The sequence below is a fragment of the Alligator mississippiensis genome, chromosome 1 (genome assembly GCF_030867095.1).
Source record: "Alligator mississippiensis isolate rAllMis1 chromosome 1, rAllMis1, whole genome shotgun sequence".
Classification (NCBI taxonomy): Eukaryota; Metazoa; Chordata; order Crocodylia; family Alligatoridae; genus Alligator; species Alligator mississippiensis.
In genome coordinates, this window is record NC_081824.1 from 252,891,329 (window position 1) to 252,904,720 (window position 13,392).

The window sequence follows — 13,392 nt, forward strand, 5'->3', positions numbered from 1 at the left end:
GGCGGTAGTCATGGGGGACCTAAACTACCCAGACATCTGCTGGGAGACGCAGACGGCAAAGTCCCACCATTCACGCAGGTTTCTAACCCATGTACAGGACCTCCACCTGACACAGGAGGTACATGGTCCCACTAGGGGGAATGCCATACTGGATCTGGTATTGGCAATGGGGGATGACATGGTAGGGGACCTACAGATCGATAGCCATCTGGGGGACAGTGATCACCTGATAAGAGAATTCTTTATAAAACGTCGAGTGAGTAAGATAACTAGTAGGGTGAAAGTGCTAGACTTTAGGAAAGCTGATTTCAATGAACTCAGGCGATTAGTCAAGGATGCACTGCAGAGTAAGAGTTTTGAAGTGATGGGAGCCCAAGAAGGGTGGCTGTGCCTTAAGGAAATGATCCTTCGGGCACAAAGCAAGACGATCCCGATGCGAGAGAAAAGAGGAAAAGGGGCCAAGAGGCTTCCTTGGATGACCAGAGAAATCCAGGGCAACCTAAGGGCCAAAAGGGGAGCACATAAAAAGTGGAAACAGGGAGAAACCACCAAAGACAAATATACCTCCTCTGCTCGTGCTTGTAGGGAGGCAGTTAGACAGGCCAATGCTACCATGGAGCTGAGGATGGCATCCCAAGTAAAGGAAAACAATTGTTTTTTAGATATATAGGGAGTAAAAGGAAAGCCCAGGGAGGAATAGGACCCCTGCTAAATGGGCAGAAGCAACTGGTGATGGACAGGGGGGACAAGGCTGAACTCCTCAACGAGTTCTTTGCCTCAGTGTTCCTAAGCGAGGGGCATGACAAGTCTCTCACTGGGGTTGTAGAGAGGCAGCAGCAAGGTGCCAGACTACCATGCGTAGACCCTGAGATGGTGCAGAGTCACTTGAAAGAACTGGATGCCTTTAAGTTGGCAGGCCCGGATGAGCTCCATCCAAGGGGGCTGAAGGCACTGGCTGACATCATTGCAGAGCCACTGGCAGGAATATTTGAACGCTCGTGGTGCACAGGCAAAGTCCCAGAGGACTGGAAAAGGGCCAATGTGGTCCCCATTTTCAAAAAGGGGAGCAAGGAGGACCCGGGCAACTATAAGCCAGTCAGTCAGTCTCACCCCCATCCTCGGCAAAATCTTTGAAAAAATTATCAAGGCTCACATTTGCAAGAGCCCAGCAGGACAAATTATGCTGAGGGGAAACCAGCATGGGTTCGTAGCAGGCAGATCATGCCTGACTAATCTAGTCTCTTTTTATGACCAGGTTACAAAACACTTGGATACAGGAGGAGGAGTGGATGTCATGTACTTAGATTTCAGGAAGGCCTTCGATACGGTATCCCACCCCATACTGGTGAACAAGTTAAGAGGCTGTGACTTGGATGACTACACAGTCCGGTGGGTAACGAATTGGCTAGAGGGTCGCACCCAGAGAGTCGTGGTGGATGGGTCGGTTTCGACCTGGAAGGGTGTGGGCAGTGGGGTCCCACAGGGCTCGGTCCTTGGACTGATACTCTTTAATGTCTTCATCAGTGACTTGGACGAGGGAGTGAAATGTACTCTGTCCAAGTTTGCAGATGACACAAAGCTATGGGAAGATGTGGACACGCCGGAGGGCAGGGAACAGCTGCAAGCAGACCTGGACAGGTTGGACATGTGGGCAGAAAACAACAGAATGCAGTTCAACAAGGAGAAATGCAAAGTGCCGCACCTAGGGAGGAAAAATGTCCAGCACACCTACAGCCTAGGGAATGACCTGCTGGGTGGCACAGAAGTGGAAAGGGACCTTGGAGTCCTAGTGGACTCCAAGATGAACATGAGTTGGCAGTGTGACGAAGCCATCAGAAAAGCCAATGGCACTTTATCGTGCATCAGCAGATGCATGACGAATAGGTCCAAGGAGGTGATACTTCCCCTCTATCGGGCACTGGTCAGACCGCAGTTGGAGTACTGCGTGCAATTCTGGGCGCCGCACTTCAAGAGGGATGCGGATAACCTGGAGAGAGTCCAGAGAAGGGCCACTCGTATGGTTAAGGGCTTGCAGACCAAGCCCTACGAGGAGAGACTAGAGAACCTGGACCTTTTCAGCCTCAGCAAGAGAAGGTTGAGAGGCGACCTTGTGGCTGCCTATAAGTTCATCACGGAGGCACAGAAGGGAATTGGTGAGTATTTATTCACCAAGGCGCCCCCAGGGGTTACAAGAAATAATGGCCACAAGCTAGCAGACAGCAGATTTAGATTGGACATTAGGAAGAACTTCTTCACAGTTCAAGTGGCCAAGGTCTGGAACGGGCTCCCAAGGGAGGTGGTGCTCTCCCCTACCCTGGGGGTCTTCAAGAGGAGGTTAGATAGGCATCTAGCTGGGGTCATCTAGACCCAGCACTCTTTCCTGCCTATGCAGGGGGTCAGACTCGATGATCTATTGAGGTCCCTCCTGACCCTAACATCTATGAATTTCAGGAAGTGATGCAGTGTCATCTATTTTGGAAGGAAACTGACATTTAAGACCAGAATCTGATGAAGAGGGATAGTTTCAGGGACAAAACTGACAAGCAGCTAGGAAATTTTGGAGCCAAAGTAATTAAGACTCCTCAAAAGTGAGGGTAAGGGGTCAGGGCTACAGGGGCCAAAGTGTGGTAATGGGTCATCAATTTTGATGGAAAACTCATGAACTTTCAGGAAAGGAGGAAAACAGATGAAGGGTCATCAATATTGGGAGTAAAGCTAATGAAGAACCACCAATTTGTGGGGGAGGGGTGGCAAAGGGAAAAAACGGAGTGATTTAAATGGAGGGTAGAGTGTGAAACTTCTGATACAGAAGCAAATGAAGGGTCATCAGTTCCAGGAGCAAAAACTTGAGCATTTATCCTATGTTACTGAGGGTCACACACTGATGCAGTCTTATACTTCATAGCCAAAGCCAACAAGGTTTCCAAACAGACAGAAATGTGTGTTGCCAATTTTGGGGTGAGAAGACTGCCAAAGTTGCCAATTTCAGGAGGAATGAAGGGCAGAAATTGAAAAGGGATGGTCTACTTCAGGACTGAAGCTGGCAAGGGGTCACCAATTTTAAGATCTTCAGCTAGCAGGGAAACTCCTGACAGGTCCTCGCTTTTGGTGGCCAAACCAATAAGCAGAGATCCGGACTTTGTGTGTCACAGAAAACACACATTTTCTTATTTAAAGGGAAAAAATGTGGGTAACCATGGATTTCCCCTTGCAGCCTGCAAGGAGCTACTTGGGGCTGGGAGGAGTTTCGGGGGGGAGGCGGCAGCAACTGGAGGCAGGGGGTGCTGTGTGTGCACACACATGGTCAGCATACAGTGAGGCAGGGTGATGGAAGCAGCTCCGACAGCTGGATACAGCTAAGTCTATGGTGCCTGCCAGCACTGGGGGAAGGTGTCCAGGCATTGGGACTGTGGCAGGGCAGGGGGAGTCTGAGGCAGCGCTTGGTGCCACCGGCTTACCCAGCTCCATGCTGCTGCCAGTGAGGCCCGCCAGGGGGAAGAAGGGGGGGGGGGGGAGCGCTTTGTGGGTGGCAGGGAGCTGCATGGCTGGGCTGGCAGCACTGGGTGCAGTGCCCATGCTCGTAGAGGCATGGATAAGGGCAGCTGGGAGACGTTCCCCAAAGTAGGGGGTAAGGGGGAGTAAGGGGCAATGGAATGGGCAGGGCACTGGCATATCAGGGCTGCTTAGCACCAAAAACCAGCTGGGCCCACATCCTGGTGAGCAAAGGGGGCAGGTGGTGGCTATGGAAAAAACATAAAATGCCAAAATATATAGGTATTTAGAATTTATTTTATTATAATGATTGAGGCACTGGTAGGCTTCCAAACTGCTTTAAAATTGTAAATATACCAATTAAGCATTATGTTCCACTGATACCTATATATTTTAATCAGAGAATATTGGACTTTTATAAGAGAATTTGAGATTTTTAAACAGAGAAGTCCAGGATCCCTGCTGATAAGTCTTCAGAGCAGAAACAGGCCAAGGATCATCAATTTCAGGCAGAAACTATCCAAGTAATCAATTGGGAGGAAAATGTAACCATTTCAGCACAAATTCAGAGGAAGGGTGGTCACATTTCAGAACTTAATCAGAGTGGTCAATTGGGGAGGGAGCCAAGCAGGTAAGGACTCATCTTGGGGTGTCTGAGAAACCAACAAGGAAGGATCTATTTGTAAATGGAGGAATTAATAAGGTTTAATTAATGTTTGCAGGCAAAACTGGTGATGTGACATTGATTTCAAGGGAAAAACTAGTATTTTAGGAGTCAACAAGGACGGAGGGATCATCAGTTTTGGCCATGAAAACAAGAAGTTAATTAAAGTAGGGACAAAATCTTATGAGAGGCATCTATTCCAGGGCAAAACTTGATAGGGGCACTCAATTTGAGTAGCAAATCTAGCAAGGGCTTGTCAGCTTTAGGGATGAAACCAATTTGATTTCAGGACAGGGTACTGATGATGAGTAGATACTTTCTGAGGTCACACCATGAAAGTCATCATTTTGGGGAATGGGACCAAAAACTACCATTCATGTATTTGGAAAACAGAAGGTAATATAGATTAATCATTTCCAGGGCAAAATCCTATGTGAAAGTAATGAGATCTCAGGACAGAAACTTAGGACACTGTCCACAAATTTTGGGACAGAATTTATGAGAGTTCATGGCAGAAATTGATGGAAAAGTCCACTTTGGAGAAACTGATAAGGGAGAAGCAAATTTTGGGCAAAACTGATTATGTTCCAGGGAAGAAACTGACACACCATCTTCTCGTTCATAGGCAAAACTGAGAAACGACTTTTTTTTCCATAGGCAAAGTGAGGAACTGTCCTCAAATATGTGGTTGGAACTGACAACATTTCAGGACAGAAACTGGCATGAGACTAAAATTCAGAATGAAACTGGCAAGGGAGCAAGACAGTCAATTCTGGGGAAGGGGAGGGGCTAAAACTGACAAGCTGTTGTCAACTCTTGAGGAGACTCTGATAATGTTTTTGAGCAGAATCTCATGAGAGATCATCACTATTGGGTGTAAAAGCAGTGAGATTGCAAATGCAAAAAAACTGATGCACTTTGAGGCCAGAAACTGATAAGAGCTTGTCAGTTTCACAGCAGATGCTGATAAGCAGCTGACAATCTCTGGAGCAAAAAAACTCACAAGGGGTGGTTTTCACCAATAAGGGGATTTATAAATCCTTTAAGCTTCAAAATGTCTAATGACATCAGATCCAAATAGCTGGGCAAATTTCAGAGAGAATTTCAAGAATTCTTACCTCAGCCCAAATACACTGATTTATCTGACAGAACTTTAGGGTTGAGTTACCATCATTTCCCTGAGAATACAAGACTTCACTACAGCACAGGCTAGTGTTGAAACTTAGCTCTTCAAAGTTCATGCATGTGCAATTAGGCCGGAACAATTTCCTCTTGTAATCATTTCTTTTTATAGGTTTCATTGTCTTGAAATAAAGCTTACTTGTTCTTTAATCAACACCCAAAGTTTAGCATGAGAATTTAAAGTTCAGGTTGGGAAAAAATTATAACAATTAGAAAAGGTTTAATATAGCAAATTTGCCATTTCAATGTAATTAGGACAGAAGACAGCATATGTTTATCAGTCAGGTTCTGGGCACTAAGCTAAACCTGTATGAAGTACCCAAGGGGCAGCACTAGTGTTTCACTTGCATCCTGAACAGGGTGTAAGGAGAGCAACTAACAAGATTCACTGGAGAATCTGATGTTTCACAGTAACCAAAATTTTATTATATGATATTAAGCTTGTACAAACCCTTAGGGATGAAATATTGAAGACATCTAGAAGTCAGTTTTACAGTAGTTCGTAAACTATGTGGTACAACAGGTAATTCTCACAAGTGCAGAAACTGTTGTTACAAATTATTTCCTTGGTCACACTGGTGCAGCTCTATTAGCCTATCAACTCCCTGGAAGGGTAGCTAAGCCAACAAGTTTCCTCTGGGGCAATACCTCCAATGCACAAGTTCAGGGCACAAGAGCAAAAAACTCATCTTTCATTTCTGCTAAAGAGATGCCCAACTTTTTTTTACTTGGCCCTTACCAGTCATCCTCCCTTTCTCCTGGCAGGATAATAGTCCCCCTTCCTCCCCACTTTTAGTCCCAAGCTTTTGTACCATAGTGTTTGCACCAGAGAAAAACACAAGAACGTTGCTAGCCTGACTACTGTCAGTTTTTCCTAGTACTGTGGGTAATTTTTGACAGACTTTTTATGGGGGCTGGGAGGAAGAGGGGAAGTTGGAAAGTTCTTTCTGCAGCTCTAGTTTTTACCGAATCTTCTAATTTAAAGCACTTATCCATCCACTTTAATTTTCTCTTGGTTGAAGCTGCACAAGCTTCAAGGAACACGTGACAAACCTGCAGCAAGCCCCTTGCCTTTCTTCTTTGTTTTGGGACAGAGGTACCCAGAAACAACATAGTGTCTATGATGACCTTCCCCATCTAATCACCACATTTCTGGACCATTTTGCTTACCTTGACATAGATCATAGGGAGTGTCTGTTTGGCCCGACTATAATGTCTGGCAACTCTGTATACTGTTTCAGGAACATAGTCCAGCACCAAGTTGAGGTACACCTCATCTTTCTGAAAGACAGCACAGAAAAATAATGCCAAATAAGTTGGATGCATGAAAACAAAAGCATAGCATTCAAAACAGCTGGCAGCTTTTGGTGCATCTATATATAATAAGAATGTGCAGTTTTGGGGTTTTTTTCCCTTTTTTTTTTTAAATAAAGAGCATGTCCACACTGGGAAAACACAGTATGTGAGCAAATTTTAACTAGTGCAACACTAAAAATGATTTATACACTAGGTGTTATGTTTATCATCATATCAAGTCAAAGTCAAACAGATTAGACATGTTTTCAAACACAGAGCATTTTCCCAGCACAAAGATGACCCAGCACAAAGATGACAAAAGAAGTCAATGACCACTTTGTCCATTCCTAGCTCCAGAAGAGGGGTTTTGAAGGAATATCTTCACTCACAATCTTACAGCCCACTTAATTTGACAAGACTTGCTAACTATGTTCCAAGGCTTTACCCATGCAATTACATACTGACACAAAGGTTAAAATAAACCCAACATATTGAGAAAAACAACTCTCTTGCTGAAGTAACACTGTTATAGAATTCTGCTGCTTTTAAATACATTGGAGATTAAGGGGGCTGTATTTTCCTTTTAAAACTCAGTACAAAAATCTATATAGAATAAAATTCGTTAAGTTGAAAGCAAGGTTTCAAATGTGATTTTAGTTCATTTAAAACATTATTTTGAACAGACTCTCAACCTAAATCCAAGTGTCTAGTTGAAGCCGAAGAGGGATGAAAATTTGTAACACCACAAAAACAGGTCTCAATTTTTGCAGAAATATCTTTGCAAATGGCGGGAGGAAGCAAAGAGAACATAAATGCCACAGGAAACACTTCAAGTGCACAGAGCCTAAGTTCACTTGGAAAAGTGGAGCATGCTCATTTATAGTGAAATGGACCCAAAAGAGGCATACAGTATTTCGATACATCCTCCACCATCGCTATTCTAATATGTAGAATGTGAGGCACAAGCCTACTACACCAACCTGGAATAACTATTTCTGTTAGTCAAAAACTAACAATACACCAGAAGAAAAGCAGAAAACCTTTTCTGTGTTTGCTAAATAGAAATAAAGCAAAAGGCAACAGATTTTCCCAGCAAGGAGGTCTCATCTGGTTGGAAGTGTAATGCAAAACTCCCAGGACTTCACAACTGTCCTCACTAGTGGGTGCTTTGGCTACACTTCTTTATTAACCTTTCCCAATCTGAAAGCAAAACCTCCACATGCATTTATCAGGAGTCATTTCATCACAATATTCCTTGCTTTAAACCACTGCAACTTAATTACCCAATTAGAGTGCACAGGCTGGTGGGTTACTTGCTTGGTTCTCTGAATTATTTACGCAGTCTCTCTTCTGTCTGAGCAAACAGCAGAGACCTCCAGTAAGCAAGGGAAAGATGGGGAAGTCTTTGACATCTGCTACATGTATACTTCATACATGCGTGCAAAATGTATGTAAAGAATTAGCTGCATATTAAAAAAAAACCCCAGAGATTTAGAAGATTATTTTTCTCTGCCATTGCCTGAGAACAAAGACATGGACTTTGACGGTGTTCCGAGAGCCAGAACCTCTTGACTTGTTACAAGATGGTGCAAAGGGATTCTCTTGCATTAGCCTTTCACCCACCACCACCCATAAAATATTCTCTCTGCTACTGGTTATGCTCTTATGCTCCACTGGTGGCAGTGCCAGCACAGAAAAGGTGCCAACTACCTCTCAGTTCATTTCCTACTGAAGCATTTATTTCAGCTCTGAGTGGTTATACAACATGAGGTGAAGAGCAACGGCCTCAGAAACCCTGCATATAGGAACATCTTCACCATCACCATCTCAGATACTAAAATGTGGGGTAGAGAGGGGCTGCAGGGGGGATGGAAGCAAGAAGGGGTCATTTGTGGGGGAGAAGGGGAAGGAACTTTTGAGGAATGTTCCCTGCCCACCCACCCCGTCATTACTGACCGGCAATTGTCTAGTATAATTACAAAATTCAGTGTCACATTCAAGTTACCTGTCCTAGATATGAGGATCTCACACTTCTACAGCAAGAGAGGGACTTCATTTTCATGAGCCCAAATTGCAATCCTCTCAGTACCAGTATGTCTTTTGACTATTGCAGTACTTATTTATAGATGACCAGATGTATATCGCTATATGGAATACTTGCATCTTGGAGAATGAAAAGGTCATGCTGGCAGCAAAGTACTCTATCATCAGGATTGATTATTTTTATTCAGGGAACTTAGAATTCCAGCGTCAAAGAGCCTTAAATAAAAGGTGGCAAAGGTATACAAAGCAACAACTGAATTACAAAAAAGAAAAGCTGACATTCCTATTTACCTTTGCACTGTACAAGAAAAAGCAGAGGTTAAATACAAATTTAAAGGCAGGAGATTTAGAACTAACAGATTTTTAACACAATATATAATTAACCTGCAGAATCAATGTGTAATTAGGCTGTTGAATTCACTGCCCAGAGAGTGCAAGAACTTTATGATATACTCTAGTTTAAAAATCTTTCATTTCATTCATGCCTTACTGTGGTTTAATTCCAAATTTTACTTTCTGTTCTCTTGTATGGGGGACTATTTCTAATGCCACTACTATTGCTCCCCCTTCCCCTTCTCTGACAGTACTAGCCAGTTGCTTCCTTTCCCAACCACTTTTTCCTTCCATCCCAGCAACTTCCCCTTGCTCTGGCAGCCTTTTTCAGCTGTCAAAGTGATCTCCATCTGCCTTTTATCCCTATGTTTCTGCAGTGAGGGAGGAGACCCCACTCCGCTGTTCAAATCTCAGTTCACACAAGCAGCACAGCACAACTGTAACAGTGCGAATTACATAATATCCCCCGCCCCCTTGCTCCCCAGGAACTGCAGCATGGTGAGCTGTATAAAATATACACTCTATCTGACACACACCCCTCTATGGCATCCCCTGTATACCACCTCTTGCTTGCCAGTTAGCTGAGTAACACTCACAATCAGAACAATTTTCTACATGTAGAGCTTTGGTGGCTTGCCATATAAATATGAAAGCACCCTTGAGGTACAAAGCCTTTTCATTTATATTTTTTTTTTTATGCAGGCAAATTCTCTCTCCTAACACAACCACAAGCAACTGACATCTCAAAAAAATGCTACTAATTTTTTTCACCAAGTAAAGCTGACTTGACTGTTCTGACCTAACTCTCCTTGCTGGTACCATAGCGCGATTCTCACCCACTCGCTACACAGGTGTAATACTTTTCTCTATTCCTTCTCTGCAACTGGGCCAAAGAATAATCTGAGTTTTCTAGTTTCCTCTGTTGGAAAAATGGCATAAACTAAGAAGCAGCCAGGCCTGTCAAGCGGATTTGTTTCTCATTCATTCCCTAAGAAGTCAGAGAATTTCCTGTACCCAGAGGTGCATGCCATGAGGGAATCAGCTAGCTGAAAAGGTTTGCCAAGTGAAGGCTATAACCTCAGGGCTGAGTGGTTTCCAGCAATTAACACCTAGACCTGACTTTCCATCACCTGGAAGGATTTAAATTATTCTTCAATCCTAGATAAACTATCCACACCTACCTGACTCACTTCCAAATGGCCATTTATGATCCCTGGGTTGGGAACCACTAGAAAGGCAGCTCAGGTAAATGCATGTATTTGTATTTTTCTGTCAGAGACGCAATATGGTCCAAAGCAGGGGGCACCACAGAAGTGGAGGTAGAAGGGTCAGAATGCACTTTTTTTTTTTTTTTTTTTTTGGAGCTGTAATGAACCAACTACACCAAAGATACTAGAGCTATGGGTTCCTTAAACAAGGGCACAGAGATGAGCATTTAAGCTTTCCTATATTGCCACTAGTGCTCTGAGCATTTCTTCTTTAACCATAGTTCAACTCTTATCCTTTGTTTTGGTTAAGGACTGTGCCCTTGGCCACATGGCTCCACTGCATCTGAGCTACGGACTATGTACTTGTAATTGCTTCAAGTATTAAAGGCTTCGTGTCTGCCACTGGGCAGATAATTCCTTGGAAGTGACATGCCAGTCTGGCTCTAATACACCCACACTAGCCAGCTAAACAAAGAAAGGATGGCCTTGTTAATGTACTAGTCCATGATGTTCAAGAACTGACAACACAGGCAGAATCTTGCATCAACTGGAAATGTTTCATATAAATAATGATTTAGTTCCACTACAAACCTCTCTGTAATGGGAGTGTGGGAAAAAGGAGGAGACAAAAGCCAAAGCATTTTAACAGCTCATTTTTTCATTCTCTTTGTGTCAGAAACCAGAGATGAAACCAGCCTCTAAGAGTGAGCACTCTGGCATCTGTGCTGCTCCTGCATTATTTAAATGCTGCCTGCATGAACAGCTAAGGAAACTGAAATGCTGCAGCTTGACACACTGAAGATACAGGGATGTCAAAAGCTCCCTTCAAACTCACCTGTCCCTCAGCATACAGAAAGAGCAAGTCACCCAGCTGGTTTAATCACCCTCACTATGCCAATATCACCCAGCAGATAGGTAGTATAAGGATGAGATACTTATATGCAGCTCTCCTGGGTCATTTTTGTATGGAACAAAGGTCAAATATTATTATTTCCCCATCTCTCATCCCCCCTCTTCCCTCAGGACAGGAGTGCATTAAAAATACTTAGCAATCAGAATAATTTAAATTAGGTAAGCTACACTGACACCATCCCAGCACTCCTGCTTCCTTTATGTATGGCAATTGTTGATCCTATGGATCATGGTATACATGTAAGAGGTCCATGAGAGGTTCACACCAAGACCTTCAGCACATACACCTAGGCAAGAGTATGGAGGAGTGGATGCTGCCCTAGATCTATCACCCCCCTTTATCATAGAATTATAGAAAATTAGGTTTGGAAGGGACCCCAAGGGCACATCCAGACATGTGTGGACACTTGATTCCCTGGGGACAACTAGTAGCAGCGCACCTTGCACTGCAGTTCCTTGATCCCAGGGAACGCCTGTATCACATGTGCTTTGGCAGCAGTAGGAGAGACTGGGGCACCTGGACCTCTTCAGCCTCCGCAAGAGAAGGTTGAGAGGTGACCTTGTGGCTGCCTATAAGTTCATCACGGGGGCACAAAAGGGAATTGGTGAGGTTTTATTCATCAAGGCGCCCCCCGGGGTTACAAGAAATAATGGCCACAAGCTAGCAGACAGCAGATTTAGACTGGACATTAGGAAGAACTTCTTTACAGTTAGAGTGGCCAAGGTCTGGAATGGGCTCCCAAGGGAGGTGGTGCTCTCCCCTACCCTGGGGGTCTTCAAGAGGAGGTTGGATAAGCATCTAGCTGGGGTCATCTGAACCCAGCACTCTTTCCTGCCTATGCAGGGGGTCGGATTCGATGATCTATTGAGGTCCCTTCTGACCCTAGCATCTATGAATCTATCAGGCTGGAATACTAGAGTTGTGTCTATAATTTGGACCCAAAGTGCCAAGAAGTGACAGGAGAATCAGTTTTAACATTTCATCTGTATTGTGCCTTCTTTAAAATTACATCACATTGCTCAAGCAGCAGTGTCAGCGCTGGGAAAAGGCCCACCTTATCTTGATTTAATATTTGAACTCCAGGACCTTCAAACTCAGGTGAAAAAAAAGTATTACCAGGCAGACCTTTCTGACTCACCTCAAAGCACACAGTTCAAGAGTCATATGGTTTCTGTCCCAGTAGCAAGAAAAAGGTTATGGAAAAGGTAAAGCAAAGTCATAAACAGGATGCATTTCACCGACTATATCCCATCAGGTGATACGTGGTCATGACTTCCTCCCTTTTATTGTGTTGTCTGTATGCTGCTCCCAGGCATTAAAAAGTTTAGTTTAGCTTCTAAGGAAAAAAAAATGCAGCGCCCCCACTCAAAAGTTTCTGTACAACAGGTATGACATCCTCTAAAAGGGTTGTGGACCTGGAAAATGTCACTGGGATTCATTGGTGTGAAGGAGGAGCAGTGACATCCAGTAGCTAGGCCTACTTGCTTGTCATTGTAATTTGCAGTTATGGGTATTTCAAAGCAGAGCTGGGGACAAGTTTGGACCAAGGAAAGATGAGGTGAGCATGCATACGCAAACACATACCACCCTGTTTCTAGAGGGAACAAAAGACAAATCCTCTTCCAGCTCTGAAATGCCACCTTAACAAGCTTTTATTCCCAGGAAAATATTTATTCTTACCAGTAATGCTGCCAATATTACACAAGCACCTCTTCACAAATTTACCAGTGCTGAATGGCACAACTTCCAGCTATCCCCTTCTTCCAGACTATGCTGCCAGCACTCCCTATACCCAAGGAGCGTAAAATATGGCCCACAGGCTGGATCCAGCCATCAAGGGATTTTATTCGGCCTGCAGCAAGTCCCTTAACCCCACCCACCCTCCTCACCCTTCACTCTAGGCCCCTCCGGCCCATCCCGCTCCCAGAAGCTGCTCCCCACTCCCTGCCTGCCCTTTGGGCCCCATCCCATCCACCTGGCCAAGCATGCCCTGCCCACAGAAGTCCCAGGCCAGTCTCCATGGAGACGCTACCTGCCCACTCCATCTTGGGTCTTTGGCAGTGGGTGTAGGAGAAATGGGCCTGGGGCTGGATAGGATCAACTGCACCTCCCCCCTTTCCCTTTCTCCCCGCAACAGCTCACCAAAACTCCTAAAGTGGCCTTCCAGTTCAAAAAATTGCCCACCTCTGCCCTAAATGGACCTGCAACATCCCCAGTAATCCACTCGAAGACCATGTCACCCGATATAGGGGCTTCCTTGT

General features: G+C 44.4%; 1 protein-coding gene across 3 annotated transcripts in view; it reads right to left on the bottom strand.

Annotated features, from left to right (window-relative positions):
• Positions 1–13,392, bottom strand: part of GSK3B (glycogen synthase kinase 3 beta) — a 252,063-nt gene that overhangs the window by 90,813 nt on the left and 147,858 nt on the right. For all 3 annotated transcript variants that reach the window (XM_019476256.2, XM_014603981.3, XM_014603982.3), the window contains exon 4: positions 6,509–6,619. In XM_019476256.2, coding sequence (XP_019331801.2) covers positions 6,509–6,619 — 111 coding nt within the window. The remainder of the gene's footprint in view (positions 1–6,508; positions 6,620–13,392) is intronic.